Source organism: Pipistrellus kuhlii, unplaced genomic scaffold, assembly GCF_014108245.1.
Source record: "Pipistrellus kuhlii isolate mPipKuh1 unplaced genomic scaffold, mPipKuh1.p scaffold_m20_p_13, whole genome shotgun sequence".
NCBI classification, from domain to species: Eukaryota; Metazoa; Chordata; class Mammalia; order Chiroptera; family Vespertilionidae; genus Pipistrellus; species Pipistrellus kuhlii.
In genome coordinates this window covers 50,152,950-50,165,940 of record NW_023425438.1, presented here as the reverse complement: position 1 = coordinate 50,165,940, position 12,991 = coordinate 50,152,950, and the positions used below count along the sequence as shown (strand labels likewise).

Genomic DNA, 12,991 nt, shown 5'->3' with positions numbered 1-12,991 from the left:
GGAGGCAGACTAAACTCACAGACAAGAAATGTTTAGTGTGTCACATGGTTGTAAGTGCTGTGGGTGAAAATCAAGCATGGGAAACTGGAAGAGAAGTAAAAACGATCTCTGTCCACAGGCAACAAGATCTTATATGTAGAAAACCCTAAAGATTGCGCGCTCGTGTGCGCGCGCGCACACACACACACACACACACACACACACACAAACACACACACAATATTAGAACTAATAAACTCAACAAAATGGTGGTATTCAAAATCTACTACTGTTTTTCATTAAAAGGAAAGTAAAGTCATGCACTTTCCATGAGCAGAAGAGGAAGTGCCCGTGTCAACCTGGCAATGTCACTAGGATATAGATTCATCGTTACTTGCCATCGATATTGGTAAGTTAGTGATTGCAGAAATAGTCAGAAAACTTTCCATAGCAGCAAGGAATTTGGTAGGAAGAGGAACTGTCAGAATGCTACAATATTGTTATTGTGAAAGGAGAAATATATTTTTAGACAGAGCCATGAGGCTGCCACCTTACATCATTCCTGCATGGGGCTTTCTTGGAGTCTCCAGGGTCCCAGGAGAGCAGAAGCCAAATGGAGAAGTACAGCATATATGACAGACCTTCCAGCACTCTGTCCAAGTTCCTGACTTTGAGGCCCCAGCAGAGAGTGAGCAGAGATTATGAAGGGCCCCACGTGGGGGCCACAGAGAGAAGGTTGGATTTTCTTGCTTTTGTAGTCATTGGAGGGTTTTTACAATGGAGGGGGAGGGGAAGGAGGGAAGTAGAACACAATGCTTATTTTAAAAATACTGTAGTGCCTTTATCAAAACTTACAAGTTGATTAAAAAACCTATGGAAATTAAAAAACAAACAAACAAACAACAACAAAAAAAAAACACCCACCCTAGAATCATTAAAGCAATTATGAAAAAGGACACATGGGAAGGTTCTCATTCCTTGATTTCAAGACTTATTATAAGACACTCAGATTATGTAGTATTGGCACAGGACAGACAAATAGATGAATGGAACAGCTGGAGAGTCCTGAAATGAACCCGCAGGCACACGATCAGTGGATTTTTTGACAATGTTGTCAAGGCAATTCCATGGGAAAAGTCTTTTCAATAAATGGTATGTGAACAACTAGATAAACGCAGGAAAAGTTGGCCTTGATCCCTACCTCACACCACACACAGAAATAAGTTGAGACATGTGATACACCCTTATATACATTCTTAAATTACGAACTTTGTAGGAAGACAAAGGAGACCATCTATGTGACTTTAGGATAGGCAGAGGTTTCTTCAAGAGGATCCCCAAAGAGCTAAACATGTAAACAAAAGAACTGTTGTTCATCAAAAGACATTGTTTTAGCCGAGACCGGTTTGGCTCAACGGATAGAGCATCGGCTTGGGGACTGAAGGGACCCAGGTTCAATTCCAGTCAAGGACATGTACCTTGGTTGCGGGCATATTCCCAGTAGGGGTGTGCAAGAGGCAGCTGATTGATGACTCTCTCTCATCGATGTTTCTAACTATCTTTCTCCTTTCCACTCTGTATAAAATCAACTATATATATATATATATATATATATATATATATATATATATATAAAACATTGTTTTAAAAAATGTTAAAAGACTTGCACAGGCAAGCTCTAAAACTATAGAAATGGCAATAAACATATAAAAATGTGGTCAACATATTTAGCCTTCTCAGAAATGCATATCCTACCTAATAAAAGAGTAATATGCAAATTAACCACCACTCTGCTACACTCACAAGCCCTGCCCTCCAGCCATGCCCACCAGCCAATCAAGTGAATATGCAAATAAACCCAACCAAGATGGCTACAGCCCCTGAGAGCAGGAGGGAGGCTTGGGTTTTCCAGGCAAGAAACCAAACTTTCTGCCTGCCCTTGCCAGCCTAGGCCTCCACTCAAGGCTACAAAGTTTCAATTATAGAAGGTAAACAAATCCAAACAGAAATGGCTGCCAGCCACAGAGTGAGCAGCAGGCTTGGCTCTGCTCCAGGCTATAAGTTTCAATTGTAAAAGGTAAATAAATCCCAGATACCAGGGCCTCCGCTTGGGTCTCTGGGGAGCATGGCTGGCCTGAAAACCACCACAGGCCATCCCATGCCTCAAGGGAACCCCCACCCTCCTCTGGGCCACCCTTCAGGGCAAACCAGCTGGCCTCCACCCATGCACCAGGCCTCTATCCTATCTAATAAAAGAGTAATATGCAGATTGACCATCATTCCAATACACAAGATGGCTGCCCCCATGTGATCAGAGATTCTGCCCCCATGTGGACACAAGATGGCCACTACAAAATGGCCAGCAGGGGAGGGCAGTTGGAAGGGACCAGGCCTGCAAGAGAGGGCAGTTGTGGGTGATCACGCAAGCAAGGGAGGGTAGTTGGGAGGCACCAGGCCTGCAAGGGAGGGCAGTTGGGGGTGATCAACCCTGCAGGGGAGGGCAGTTAGGGGTGACCAGGCCAGCAGAGGAGGGAAGTTGGGGGCAAACAGGCTAGCAGAGGAGCAGTTAGACATCAATCAGGCTAAAATGGTTAGGGGGTAAGGCTGGCAGGCAGAAGCAGTTAGGGGCAATCAGGAAGGCAGGCAAGTGAGCAGTTGGGAGCCAATAGTCCACCGGGATCAGGCCTAAATGAGCAATCAGACATCCCTCAAGGGGTCCCAGATTGGAGAGGGTGCAGGCTGGGCTAAGGGACACCACCACCCCCTTCCCCTTCCCACTCTCCCCTGTGCATGAAATTCATGCACTGGAACTGTAGTCCTATATAATAAAAACATAGTATGCAAATTGTCTCTGTCAACCAGAGTTCTTCTAGGAGTTGGACCAGGGGCAGGAGGGCAGGGGGAAGGGAAGGAGTACCTGGCTGACAGCTGACAACTGCTAGGGACCCTACCAGTGCATGAACTTTATGCACTAGGCCTCTAGTTTAAACCATAATGAGTCCTGGTCAGTGTGGCTCAGTTGGTTGAACATTGTCCTATGCACCTAAAGGTCATGTTTTTTTTTTTACTGTTTAAATTATTACACACAGTAGTACATGTATCTCCCTTTTCCTCCCCATTGACTTTCCCCCAGCCTTTCCTACCCGCTGTCGCATTCCCTCATCCCTCCTCACTCCCCCCAGTGTCTTGTGTTCTGTTACTGGTCAGGGCAGATACCCAGTTTCAGGTTTGATTGTCAATGTTTCTATCTCACATTGATATTTTTCTCTCCCTCTTTCTTCTTCTCTTTCTTAAATCAATAAAAATAATCATATTTAAATCATAATGAGATGACCTCTCACTCTCTTCAAAATAGCTGAAAATGGGAAAGACTGGCTATCCTGATGAGGACGGAGAAGCTAGAACTCTCATAGGTTGTTGATTGTAGAGGAAATGGTACAACCATTTTGAAAAAATATTGGGCAGAAACTTGCCCTTTAACCCAGCAATTGCATTCCTAGGGAAATATGTCCACAAAAAGACTGGTCCATGAATGTTTATATAAGCTTTATTCATAATAAGTTTAAACTGGAAACACTCAAATATTCATCAGGAAGAGATTGGACAAACTGTGGGAAATTCATATGTGGCAAACGGCTCAGTCCTAAAAAGAAGGAACTGCCAATAAGCAGGAATACTTCTTCGCATGAAAGAACACAGACAGAAAAGAGCACATTCTTACTGTTCCCTGTAAGTCAGGAACCGGCAAAGCTAATGATGGTGATAAGAGAGAGCGGTGGTTCCCTGTGGCGGTGGGATGCTCTGAAAAGGGGCCTGGGGACACTTCCTGGAGGTGATGGGGACATTCTGTGATTTTTTATTTTATTTTTATTGTTGCACGGGTAGATAATTGACCAGAACTCCTGCACTTAAGCTCTGTGCATTGCACTCTATGTCAATATTATCTTAATGATATTATTAATAATATTAGTACCACCACAGTGTCTGATGTTTGAGGCAGATGAAGCAGGAAGGCCAGTGGGGAGGCTATTACCAGAGTCCAGTCAGCTGATGGTGGGAGATGCAGGAAGGGCCCAGCTGGGGCTCTGCCCTGGAGGGAGGTTCAGGACTTGTTAGCCTGGAGGCAAAGGTCTCTTTCCACCAGGATCAGTGAGTCCAAAAGCCCATTTATTTATTTTGTTTGAACATTTTACTCTGACCCCTTCTCTTTCTAAAATAATTTGAGGCTAACTATAGCAAAGGGCTTGTATTTAATAAAACTGAGAAGACACAACTAAAATAAAAAATTGAAACCAGAAGGCAAAAGAAGCAAATATGTCTGTTTGGAGACTGATATGAGAAAGCAGAGATCAGGCATCTGCTCAGTCTCCTTGGCTGGCACCTACCAGGGGCTGCTGATGGGTTGCCAGGGGGCAGCGAGGGTCTTTAATATCAGAGGAAAGACAGCTCAGATGATAGACCCCGCAGTGCTGGACCAAGTTGACTTTAGTGGAAGAAGAATATATCTGCCTTTTAGCTAGATACTCTCTGGGACTCATAAAACTAAAAATATACATTTTTGTAGAATTTGATTTGTGACAGATGATTATTATGCCATAGAGGTCTAAAACATCAAGTGCTCTACAAAGAAATGGGGGCTGTTTTAGGGAAAAGTACCTGCCTTTTGTTTGAGACTGAACTTAATAAGCAGAAATGTAAATAGTGTGGGGTGTAATTTAGGATAAATTCCAAGCCTAAGTTTATCCCCCATGCATTTATGGAACCATTATCATTTAGAATTACTACAAACTAACATTCTGATATGATCATTGAGCATGGTTTGAATATATCAAGTCTAAATGAAGGCAGCTATTGACACGGAAATACTGTGCAAGTGTATGGTGAAATACACATCATTTACTGATTGATTATTATCTATACAGACAGTTCATTATGTGGCCAATTGAATGAGAGTCCCCTTGTCCATATTAGACATTCCTTAATTAAGAACAATGAATAGCCAAAACCAGTTTGGCTCAGTGGACAGAGCTTCAGCCTTCGGACTGGAAGGCCCCAGGTTTGATTCCAGTCAAGGGCACATACCTTGGTTGTGGGCATAGCCCCTGTGGGGGGTGTGCAGGAGGCAACTGATAGATGTTTATAACTATCTCTCTCCCTTCCTATCTGTAAAAAAATCAATAAAAATATATTTAAAAAATTAAAAAAATAAAAATAAAAGAACAATAAAAAGATCAGAAATGATTAAAGAAAGGGGAGAATTTATGTGTAGGGAAGATGTTAAAAACAAATACCAGCAGGGCAGTCAATCAAATTAAGCTTAGTCTAAGTTCTGGAACTTCTGCTGGACTCTGGAAGGGGATCAAACCGAAGGAGTGCTTAAGTCAACATCAGTGGATCAGTGGCAAACTCCTGCTGGCATTGCCCGTCGGCTCTAATAGCAAAGTTTGCCGTCTCGTGCAGAGACTGGGGAAGGAAAGCAAGCGTCAGAAACAATTTATATGCCCCAAGAAAGCTCAATTCGGGTTGAAGCTTTAGCAAATATGATTGCAATTTATTTCAAACTAGTGGGTAATGTGACCAGATGTATACCACTAATGACAAGGTCATACTCCTCCATCAACAGTATAAATGGAGAGAATGAAATGTGAAGAAGACTATGACTCGTTGGAGGTTTTGCGGGATTTGCTTACTCATGGTGGTTTAGGTTGGCAATAACTGAGTGGTGCTGTAAGGGGAAGAAGGGCTTGCTGCCATCATGCAGAGGTGGGTGCCCTCAGGAAGATCACCTGGTCACAGGGATGCATTGATGTCAGGTGCTCACTGGAGTATAAAGTAGGGATGTACCAGTGATGAAAGGTAGGTCTCCAGAGTCCCAGGTTTCCTGCAGCTTAATCACACCACAAGGGTCAGTAGGGAGCAGGAGGGGAAGGGAAGGGGTAGACATTCGTGAGGAATCTGAAGATCTGGTTTCGGGCCCTTGTGCCACTTACTGGGTGACTCTGGTTGGACAAGCTTTGTGAGCTCTCTGAGCCTAGACATTTCCATCTGTTACATGGGGTCAGTGCCTCCTGTCCTGCTTAGCCTCAGTGGAGGGTTGTTGTGGGCATCAGGGGACAGAGGACACATGGGCCCTTCCAAAAAGCCTGCCAAGATCTGCTCCAGTTGTTTTTTATTATTTGATGGTAACCAGCTCTCCAGTGGGAGCCAGAGCTGGAGCCGGAGCCATGCGATGGTTCTTACTACAGCCTGGAGATATTTTAGGAAATAACCAATACAAGATGCACTGGGTTGGAGCCACGATAAGACTAATAAGTCTTGACAGTCTGCTGTTTGATAAAATTAATAATTCTTGAGAGAACCATTGTAAAACCCTACAGGAGGGAAAAGCAAAGTGCAGCTGGAAGAGAGCTTAAACCCATGTGGAAACTTGAGAACCATACACAGAAGGTCGGCTCTCATCCAGCTGCCATGAGGCAGGTTACACACATGTGCACACACATGTACACAGATATATACACACAGTCACACATGCTCATGTGCATACAAATACACACCCCACACAATACATCTACATGTACAATGCACATAGCACACATGTACACACACACACACACACAGACACACACTCACCCACATGTGCGCACAGGCCACAAGCACCAGCTTTGCTGGCTGGGTCACAGGAGACACTGGTGAATAAGGAAGATTAGTAGTAATGTTAAGAGTGGATCAGTGCCCCCAGCTTTAAGGAAATGCCCTGACTCTGAAATTTTAAGGCAAAGCAGTGACAATGGTTTGCACCGTCCAACTTCTCGCTGCTGGAGAAGCGAGTGCTCTTGTCACTTTGGGATTCGTGGCTGCTGTGTACAGCCAGTGAGACAGGGCAGTGAGGGGTGGGTTTCAATGAGCAACGTCTGAGATGATCTAGGTTACAAAGGGAAGTAAAGAGTATTGCTCTTCCTGTGTCCTCAACCTTTCGCTCCGCTGTCTTTATCAAGACTGTCCCTTGATTGGAGCCAGGCATTCGGCTGGCCAGAGGTCAGCGCACAGGCTGCAGGCAGAACTGCAGGGCTGGGGAGCGCCAGGGGCAAACCTGCCAAGACAGTCAAGGTCCCGGGGAATCTGTCGAGAGTCTGGCCTGCAGGCAGACACTTCTGCACTGTGCTGACCAAATGGGTGTAAAATAGCACGGCGCCGTGGGCTTGCTTTGTGTGTCCCAGCTCACCAAAGATGGGGACTGAGTGGCTTGAAGGGCATGCCTGCCTCTGCCCCTAATGGTGCCCCAAGTCTCCCGAAAAGGGTCTTTCATGTGGCCCTGCATATATATTTCCCTCCGTGGACACCCCTGGGCCTCAGAATTAGTCCCCGCATCCACACCTCAGTCTGATGTTCCCACAGGGGGAATGAAACCAGAACAGGATGAGAGAATGACCAGACCGGGAGGCCTGTGGATCGATGGTGAGTCCAGGGTGGAAGTTACTTCTATTCTGCAGTGTAGTCATCAAAAATATGTAGGAACTAGAACCAAAGAAATGAATGAGTGCCCCCTAGGGTGATGGCACCCACCATGAGGTCCTTCTGGGGAGACCGGCCTCCCTGGACTTGAGCCAGTCAAAGTCTCTTCCCTTCTGGATGCATCAGCTATGGCCCCAGAGAGAAGAAATTCAGCTGAGATGCACCAGATAGTCCCTCCTTTCATAAACAGTGAAGGACCCTGCTCTATACTCAGGGTCCCTCTCGCCCTTCCACCTGCCTTCTCTTCAGCCAGGTCTGGTGGAGTGTGACCTGGGAAATCTCCACGGGTGTCCTGATTTGTGGGCTGGGCCCTTTTGGAATCTCCAGGGTCTGGCATTGAGACTGGCGCATTGAGTCCTGCAGGGAATGTCTGACTAAATCGGGGTGGGGTGGGAGGGGAGGCAGCCTGTGGTCCATGCTGACTTGAGGAATATTCTGCCCAATTGCAATGTGTGCACATTACTTAGATCCTGGTTCAAGCAACGAACTAAAGAAAAATTACAAGCCAGTTGGGAAATGAGTACATTGCATATTTGGTGATACTAAAGAATGGTTATATTCTAGGTGGGATAATGGTTTTAGGGTTATGTTTTTAAAAAGAGTATTTCTTTTTCACAGATGGATAGAACCTGCTTGGAGAAGAAATGACAGGGCATCTGGGATAAACTTTAGAATTACCTGGGGCGTGGAATGGGGGCAAAATGGGCTGTGAGGTCGGTCACCTTTAGTCCATCATACTCTTCTATTTTGTTTGAAATTTTTCTTAATCAAAAGCTTTTTAAGAAGCTGGTCTCTTGAACAAAAATCTGAGTAGATATAGAGAAATAGATATTTTTAAACGCTTCTCTTATCACTGTGCTGCTTAAAACCCTTCCTGGCGCTGCAAGGATGGTGCAGCGTGCTGGGAGCAGTGCCTGTGAGCTCTGGGATAGCGTCCCCCACCTCCCTGCCAGCCTAGAGCTGCTGGTGGCCTCTGCCTCCTTCCTTTCACCTTCCCCTGAGCTGGCTGTTCACCTGAGCAGGGATGTCAGCATCAGTTTATCTCGTCATCTGTGCCCATAGGCCTGGCCTTCCCTTCCCTCCATGTCTGTTACTCACAGACTCGGGTGTCCCTGAGCGCTCTGGACAAACACCGCTGTGCTCACACAGCCAAGTGCTGCCCGCCAGGTTGGCTCGGCAAACAGCTCACAGTGAAGGGCAGGAAAGAGAGAGAGGTGCCAGGGGAGCGTGGAATCCTCACTTAGTTCGGGAGCCGCCCAGCACCTCTGCCAAAAACACTGATTCGGTCTGGAGGGACTCAAGGCTGAAAGAAGCGTGACCAGCTTCCTTTTCCTCTTCCCACAACCGGTCCCTCCTTACTTGAGCCATCTTACTATCCGTCTCAGTTTGCCTGGGCTGCGATGATAGAATACTATAGGTGAGTGGCTTAAACAACACACATTTATCTTCTGGCCATTCTGTAGGCTGGACATCCAAGAGCAGAGCCAGCAGGTCCAGTTGCTGAGTAGGACCCTCTCCCTGCAGATGGCTGCCTTCTCCTTGTGTCCTCACAGGAGGGTTGATGGTGAGAGAGAGACTGAAAGAGGGAAGGAAGCTGGGAGGGGGCGAGAGAGAAAACTAGCTCTCAGATATCTCTTCTAGGAACACTGATTCCATGGTGAGGGCCCCGCCCTCATGACCTCATTAAGCCTAATTAGTTCCCAAAGGTCCCATATCCTAATACCACCTCATTGGGGATTAAGGCTTCAGCATATGAATTTGGGGGTGGGGTGGCCTACAGTTCAGTCCATAGCACTGTCCTTTCTGGGGTCACCACTGTTGCAAACAGTGCCTCAGTGCATCCCCTTGGCTCTTGAAATGAAAAGCGTCGGATGCTCACAAGGGTTCTTTGGGAGACCTGCCTTCACTGTTGTGTGGGAGAGGCCTGGCCTGCCACTGCCTGGCGCTGGCTGCTTCCTGGCCCACACGACAGACCCCTGGTCCCTGGCAGCAGGGAGACCAATGACCTGGCACACGTCCAGTCTCTGGGGTTTAGTACCAGGTCTAGCGCGTCCCCTCTACATCTGAGGTCATAGTGAGTGGCCTGAGTGGCCTTGTTTCTCTCCCATGAAAATGGTACTGCCAATGCCCATTCGTAGGCTGTGTTCAGATGGAAGCTGGTGACACCTGTGATATGCTCCATGCCAGACCTGGGTGCATGCTGGGGCTGTGACTCCTGAGATGTGGCTGAGCCTTTCCCAGTGCTCTCCAGGGAGTGGCTCACTTAGTAGACTGAGGTGGGATCAGCCTGCACCCAAGCTCTTTCCCAGCTTTCCCTGCTATCATGGGTCATCCCTCTATCTAATCCCCATCTAGAGCTTAGAGGCCCAGCCAGGGGATTCCCTTCTTCTCCCTCCACCAGTAATACTTTCTGAGATTTACAAAAGACAGGATGAAGTCTTGACTGCTGACCTTCACCGAATCCTTGCAGCAGCTTTATGAAGTGCTCTTAGATGCCAGGCAGGTTGGGTTTGAACCCCAGCCCTGCCCATTTCCTCCTGCACAACCCTGCCAGGTCACTTCCCTCTCCTGATCCTTAGAGTCCTCATTTGACAAGTAGAGTGATGTTTTCTTCTCTGAGTTGTCATGAGAACCAATGACCTCGTGTGAATGGAGCTCAGTGCTCAGAAGGCGTGGGTGCTCATTAGTCGGGGTTCTCATCATTCACTCTGTTGTTGGATGGGGAACGAGGGCTTCTGTGTCATTTGTCCCAGGTCCCACAGCAGGGGGAGCTGCACGGGGATCCCACACAGCCAGCCTCCTCGCCTTCCTGTTGCTCAGTTGCATGCCTTTCATCCCCGGCCTCGTGAGCTGGACCCTGAGCACACGGGCAGAATGAACGTTCAGAAGAGTCATTTGATGGGGTGAACAGGGCACCTGGGATGGAGGACTGATTCTGTGGTGTTGGAGTGGCCTCTCTCTCCAGTGAACAGTGAGCCCTGTCTGCCAAGAAGAACTGGAGTCTGACAGGGCTGAAGGGAAGGGCATGGTGTTTGACTGGGGGCTAGCTGCTACTCAGTTGTTGACTGTTGTTCACCATGTCCTGTGCTGTCCTTGTTTCCAGTGTGGAATAATTTATTGGCTATTTGGTGGTTCAGGCAGGATATCAGAAGTCTGGGACATGTAACTAAGAGGCTTCAGCCTTCTTTTATGGAGAGCCTTAAAAATTCACAGTGCCGCGTGCGTGTGTGTGTGTGTGTGTGTGTGTGTGTGTGTTTATGCATGCTTAAGGAATGAGAATTTCTTACTCATTTTTTTTTTGTATTGCATTGAGCCTGTCATATTCTTAGCATCACATTAGCTGTCACCAGGATGGATTATAATTTTTTAAAATATGTTTTTATTGATTTCAGAGAGGAAGAGAGAGATAGAAACATCAATGATGAGGAACCAAACCTGTAATTCAGGCATGTGCCTTGACTTGGAATTGAACCATGACCTCTTGGTTCATAGGTTGATTCTCAACCACTGAGTCATACTAGCCAAGCTGGATTATAATTTTTTATAATTATTTCCAACACACCTCTTCCTCTCTCACCAACATTCCTAATGATCTGAAAGGCCTATAGTTAAATAGTCAGATTGGCCACCTGAGTAGCTAACCTCTTCTAACATCTGGTTAACTGCAGGAGCAGAAATACACTGGGATGTTTGCAATGGCAGAGAGGGACCCAGGGAGCAACGTGAGAGGGATCCAGACTGAAGCCACTTTTGACCTCTCTGCACAGGTGAGGATTCTTTCTCTTGAGTGGTTCTGGGCAGTAGGTCACCTGCACAGAACCAGTGTCTCTCTCTGACCGAGCCCAACTTCACACACTCTGGCATGAGGCACTTGGATTCACAGCAGTCATCTAAGTGCTTCAGCGGAGGTGGACTTGTGCTCACCTCCACAAGTCTAATACCAGTGTTTACACAGCACCTACTATGTGCTGTATCCACCTCCAGGAGTCTAATATCAGCAGTGCTTACACAGCACCTACTATCAATATGTGCTATGTCTCCCTCCAGGAGTCTAATACCAATATCACACAGCATCTACCATGTGCTGTGCTTACCTCCAAGAGTCTAATACCAGTCAGTGCTTACACAGCACCTTCTATGTGGTAGGTGCTGTTCTAAGCACCTTCCATGCACTCAATAAATAATGCCTATGACAACTCTATGAGAAAGGTGCCAAAGCCGCTTGGGTGTCCTTCTTGACAATAGCAGTGAGTGACAGGAAGGGATGTCGTTGTTGGTACTCTTCAGCACACTGTGCATCAGGAGGGCACTGTCCGTGCTACATCTTCCTCACCTGGAGCTAGGTCTTCTGTGCTGGCACTGTGCCATGCTCTTATTTGTTACCTGCACAAGAATTCATAGGACAACCAAAGCTAACATTTCACAGTCATACCTTTCCTATCTACTACATGTGATGAACTTCAAGAGTTTCTCTCCCCTTCTCATTAATTAAAAGTTGCTTGAGACAAATGACCCTCTAGATTTATATTTCCACTGTGGGTCACAATCAATCAGCCACATGCAACCCTACTCTGCAGATTCCCCCCCCCTCCCCACCCCCGCAATTCTTTACCTCCTACTCCCCCTGAAAAGAGAAAACAGATGTGTACTCATTTCACTTTCCTTTATAGTTTCTTGTTTGATATTGGGTATCCAGAAGAACTACAAAGGAACAAACACATTTAGAAGTTCTTTCTAGAAATGACTTTGTGTACATGTAAGTATGCAAGCATGTGCATGCGTGTAGGTGTGGCTGATACATGTGTGTGTGGCTGGTCGACCAGGTCTTCTTTTCTGCTGAGTTTGGACTTTAGAGCCTGGGCTTTGTAAGTAGGTTTCCTGACCCACAAAGACTAGGTGCTCAGTGTTGAGAATGACAGGTTCTGTGAAGGCTGTGTGGGAGGGTGCCCTGCCTTTCCTCCTGCCCTGGTGCTGGCCGTCTTCAGCAGCCAGTGATGTCCAAGGCCATGATAACAGCAACATGAGGACCGCCCTTTAGTGAAAGCTCACTTTGAGCTCGGCTCTGTGACAGACGCCCTCTGCACCATATACTGTATCCCCCCACAGCCCAGAACTGTCAGCGAGCGGCTTCTGTTCGTTGAGCACGCGCATGCTGGGCCCAGGCTTATCCCTCCACCTGCCACATGGTTAAATGTTCTATGCCAACAGGAACGTATTACTGTCCCTGTTTTACAGGTGGAGAAACTGCAGCTCACAGGGGTTAAGAAGCTGATTCTGGCTGTGCACTTCATGAGCAGGTCTTGGGTCCTAGTGTGATGATCCCTCACAGCTTAGCGTTCCTGCTAAGAGATGGGGGCTGACATCTTGTGGGTTTGGGCTGACCAATGTTTCCTCTCCCTAGACATGGTATTGAAGTCACCTTGCTGTTATTAAAGGGAAAAAAATACACTCAACCACATTATTTATTTATATGTTCCATCTTACAATTATTTTTCCCTCA

General features: G+C 46.8%; 1 protein-coding gene across 1 annotated transcript in view; it reads left to right on the top strand.

Annotated features, from left to right (window-relative positions):
• The first annotated feature begins 592 nt into the window (after positions 1 to 592).
• ACOXL (acyl-CoA oxidase like) overlaps positions 593 to 12,991 on the top strand; it is a 186,221-nt gene continuing 173,822 nt past the window's right edge. The window contains 4 exon segments of the mRNA XM_036436138.1: positions 593 to 667; positions 10,595 to 10,633; positions 10,636 to 10,673; positions 11,153 to 11,258. Of these exon segments, the coding sequence (XP_036292031.1) occupies positions 593 to 667; positions 10,595 to 10,633; positions 10,636 to 10,673; positions 11,153 to 11,258 (258 nt within the window).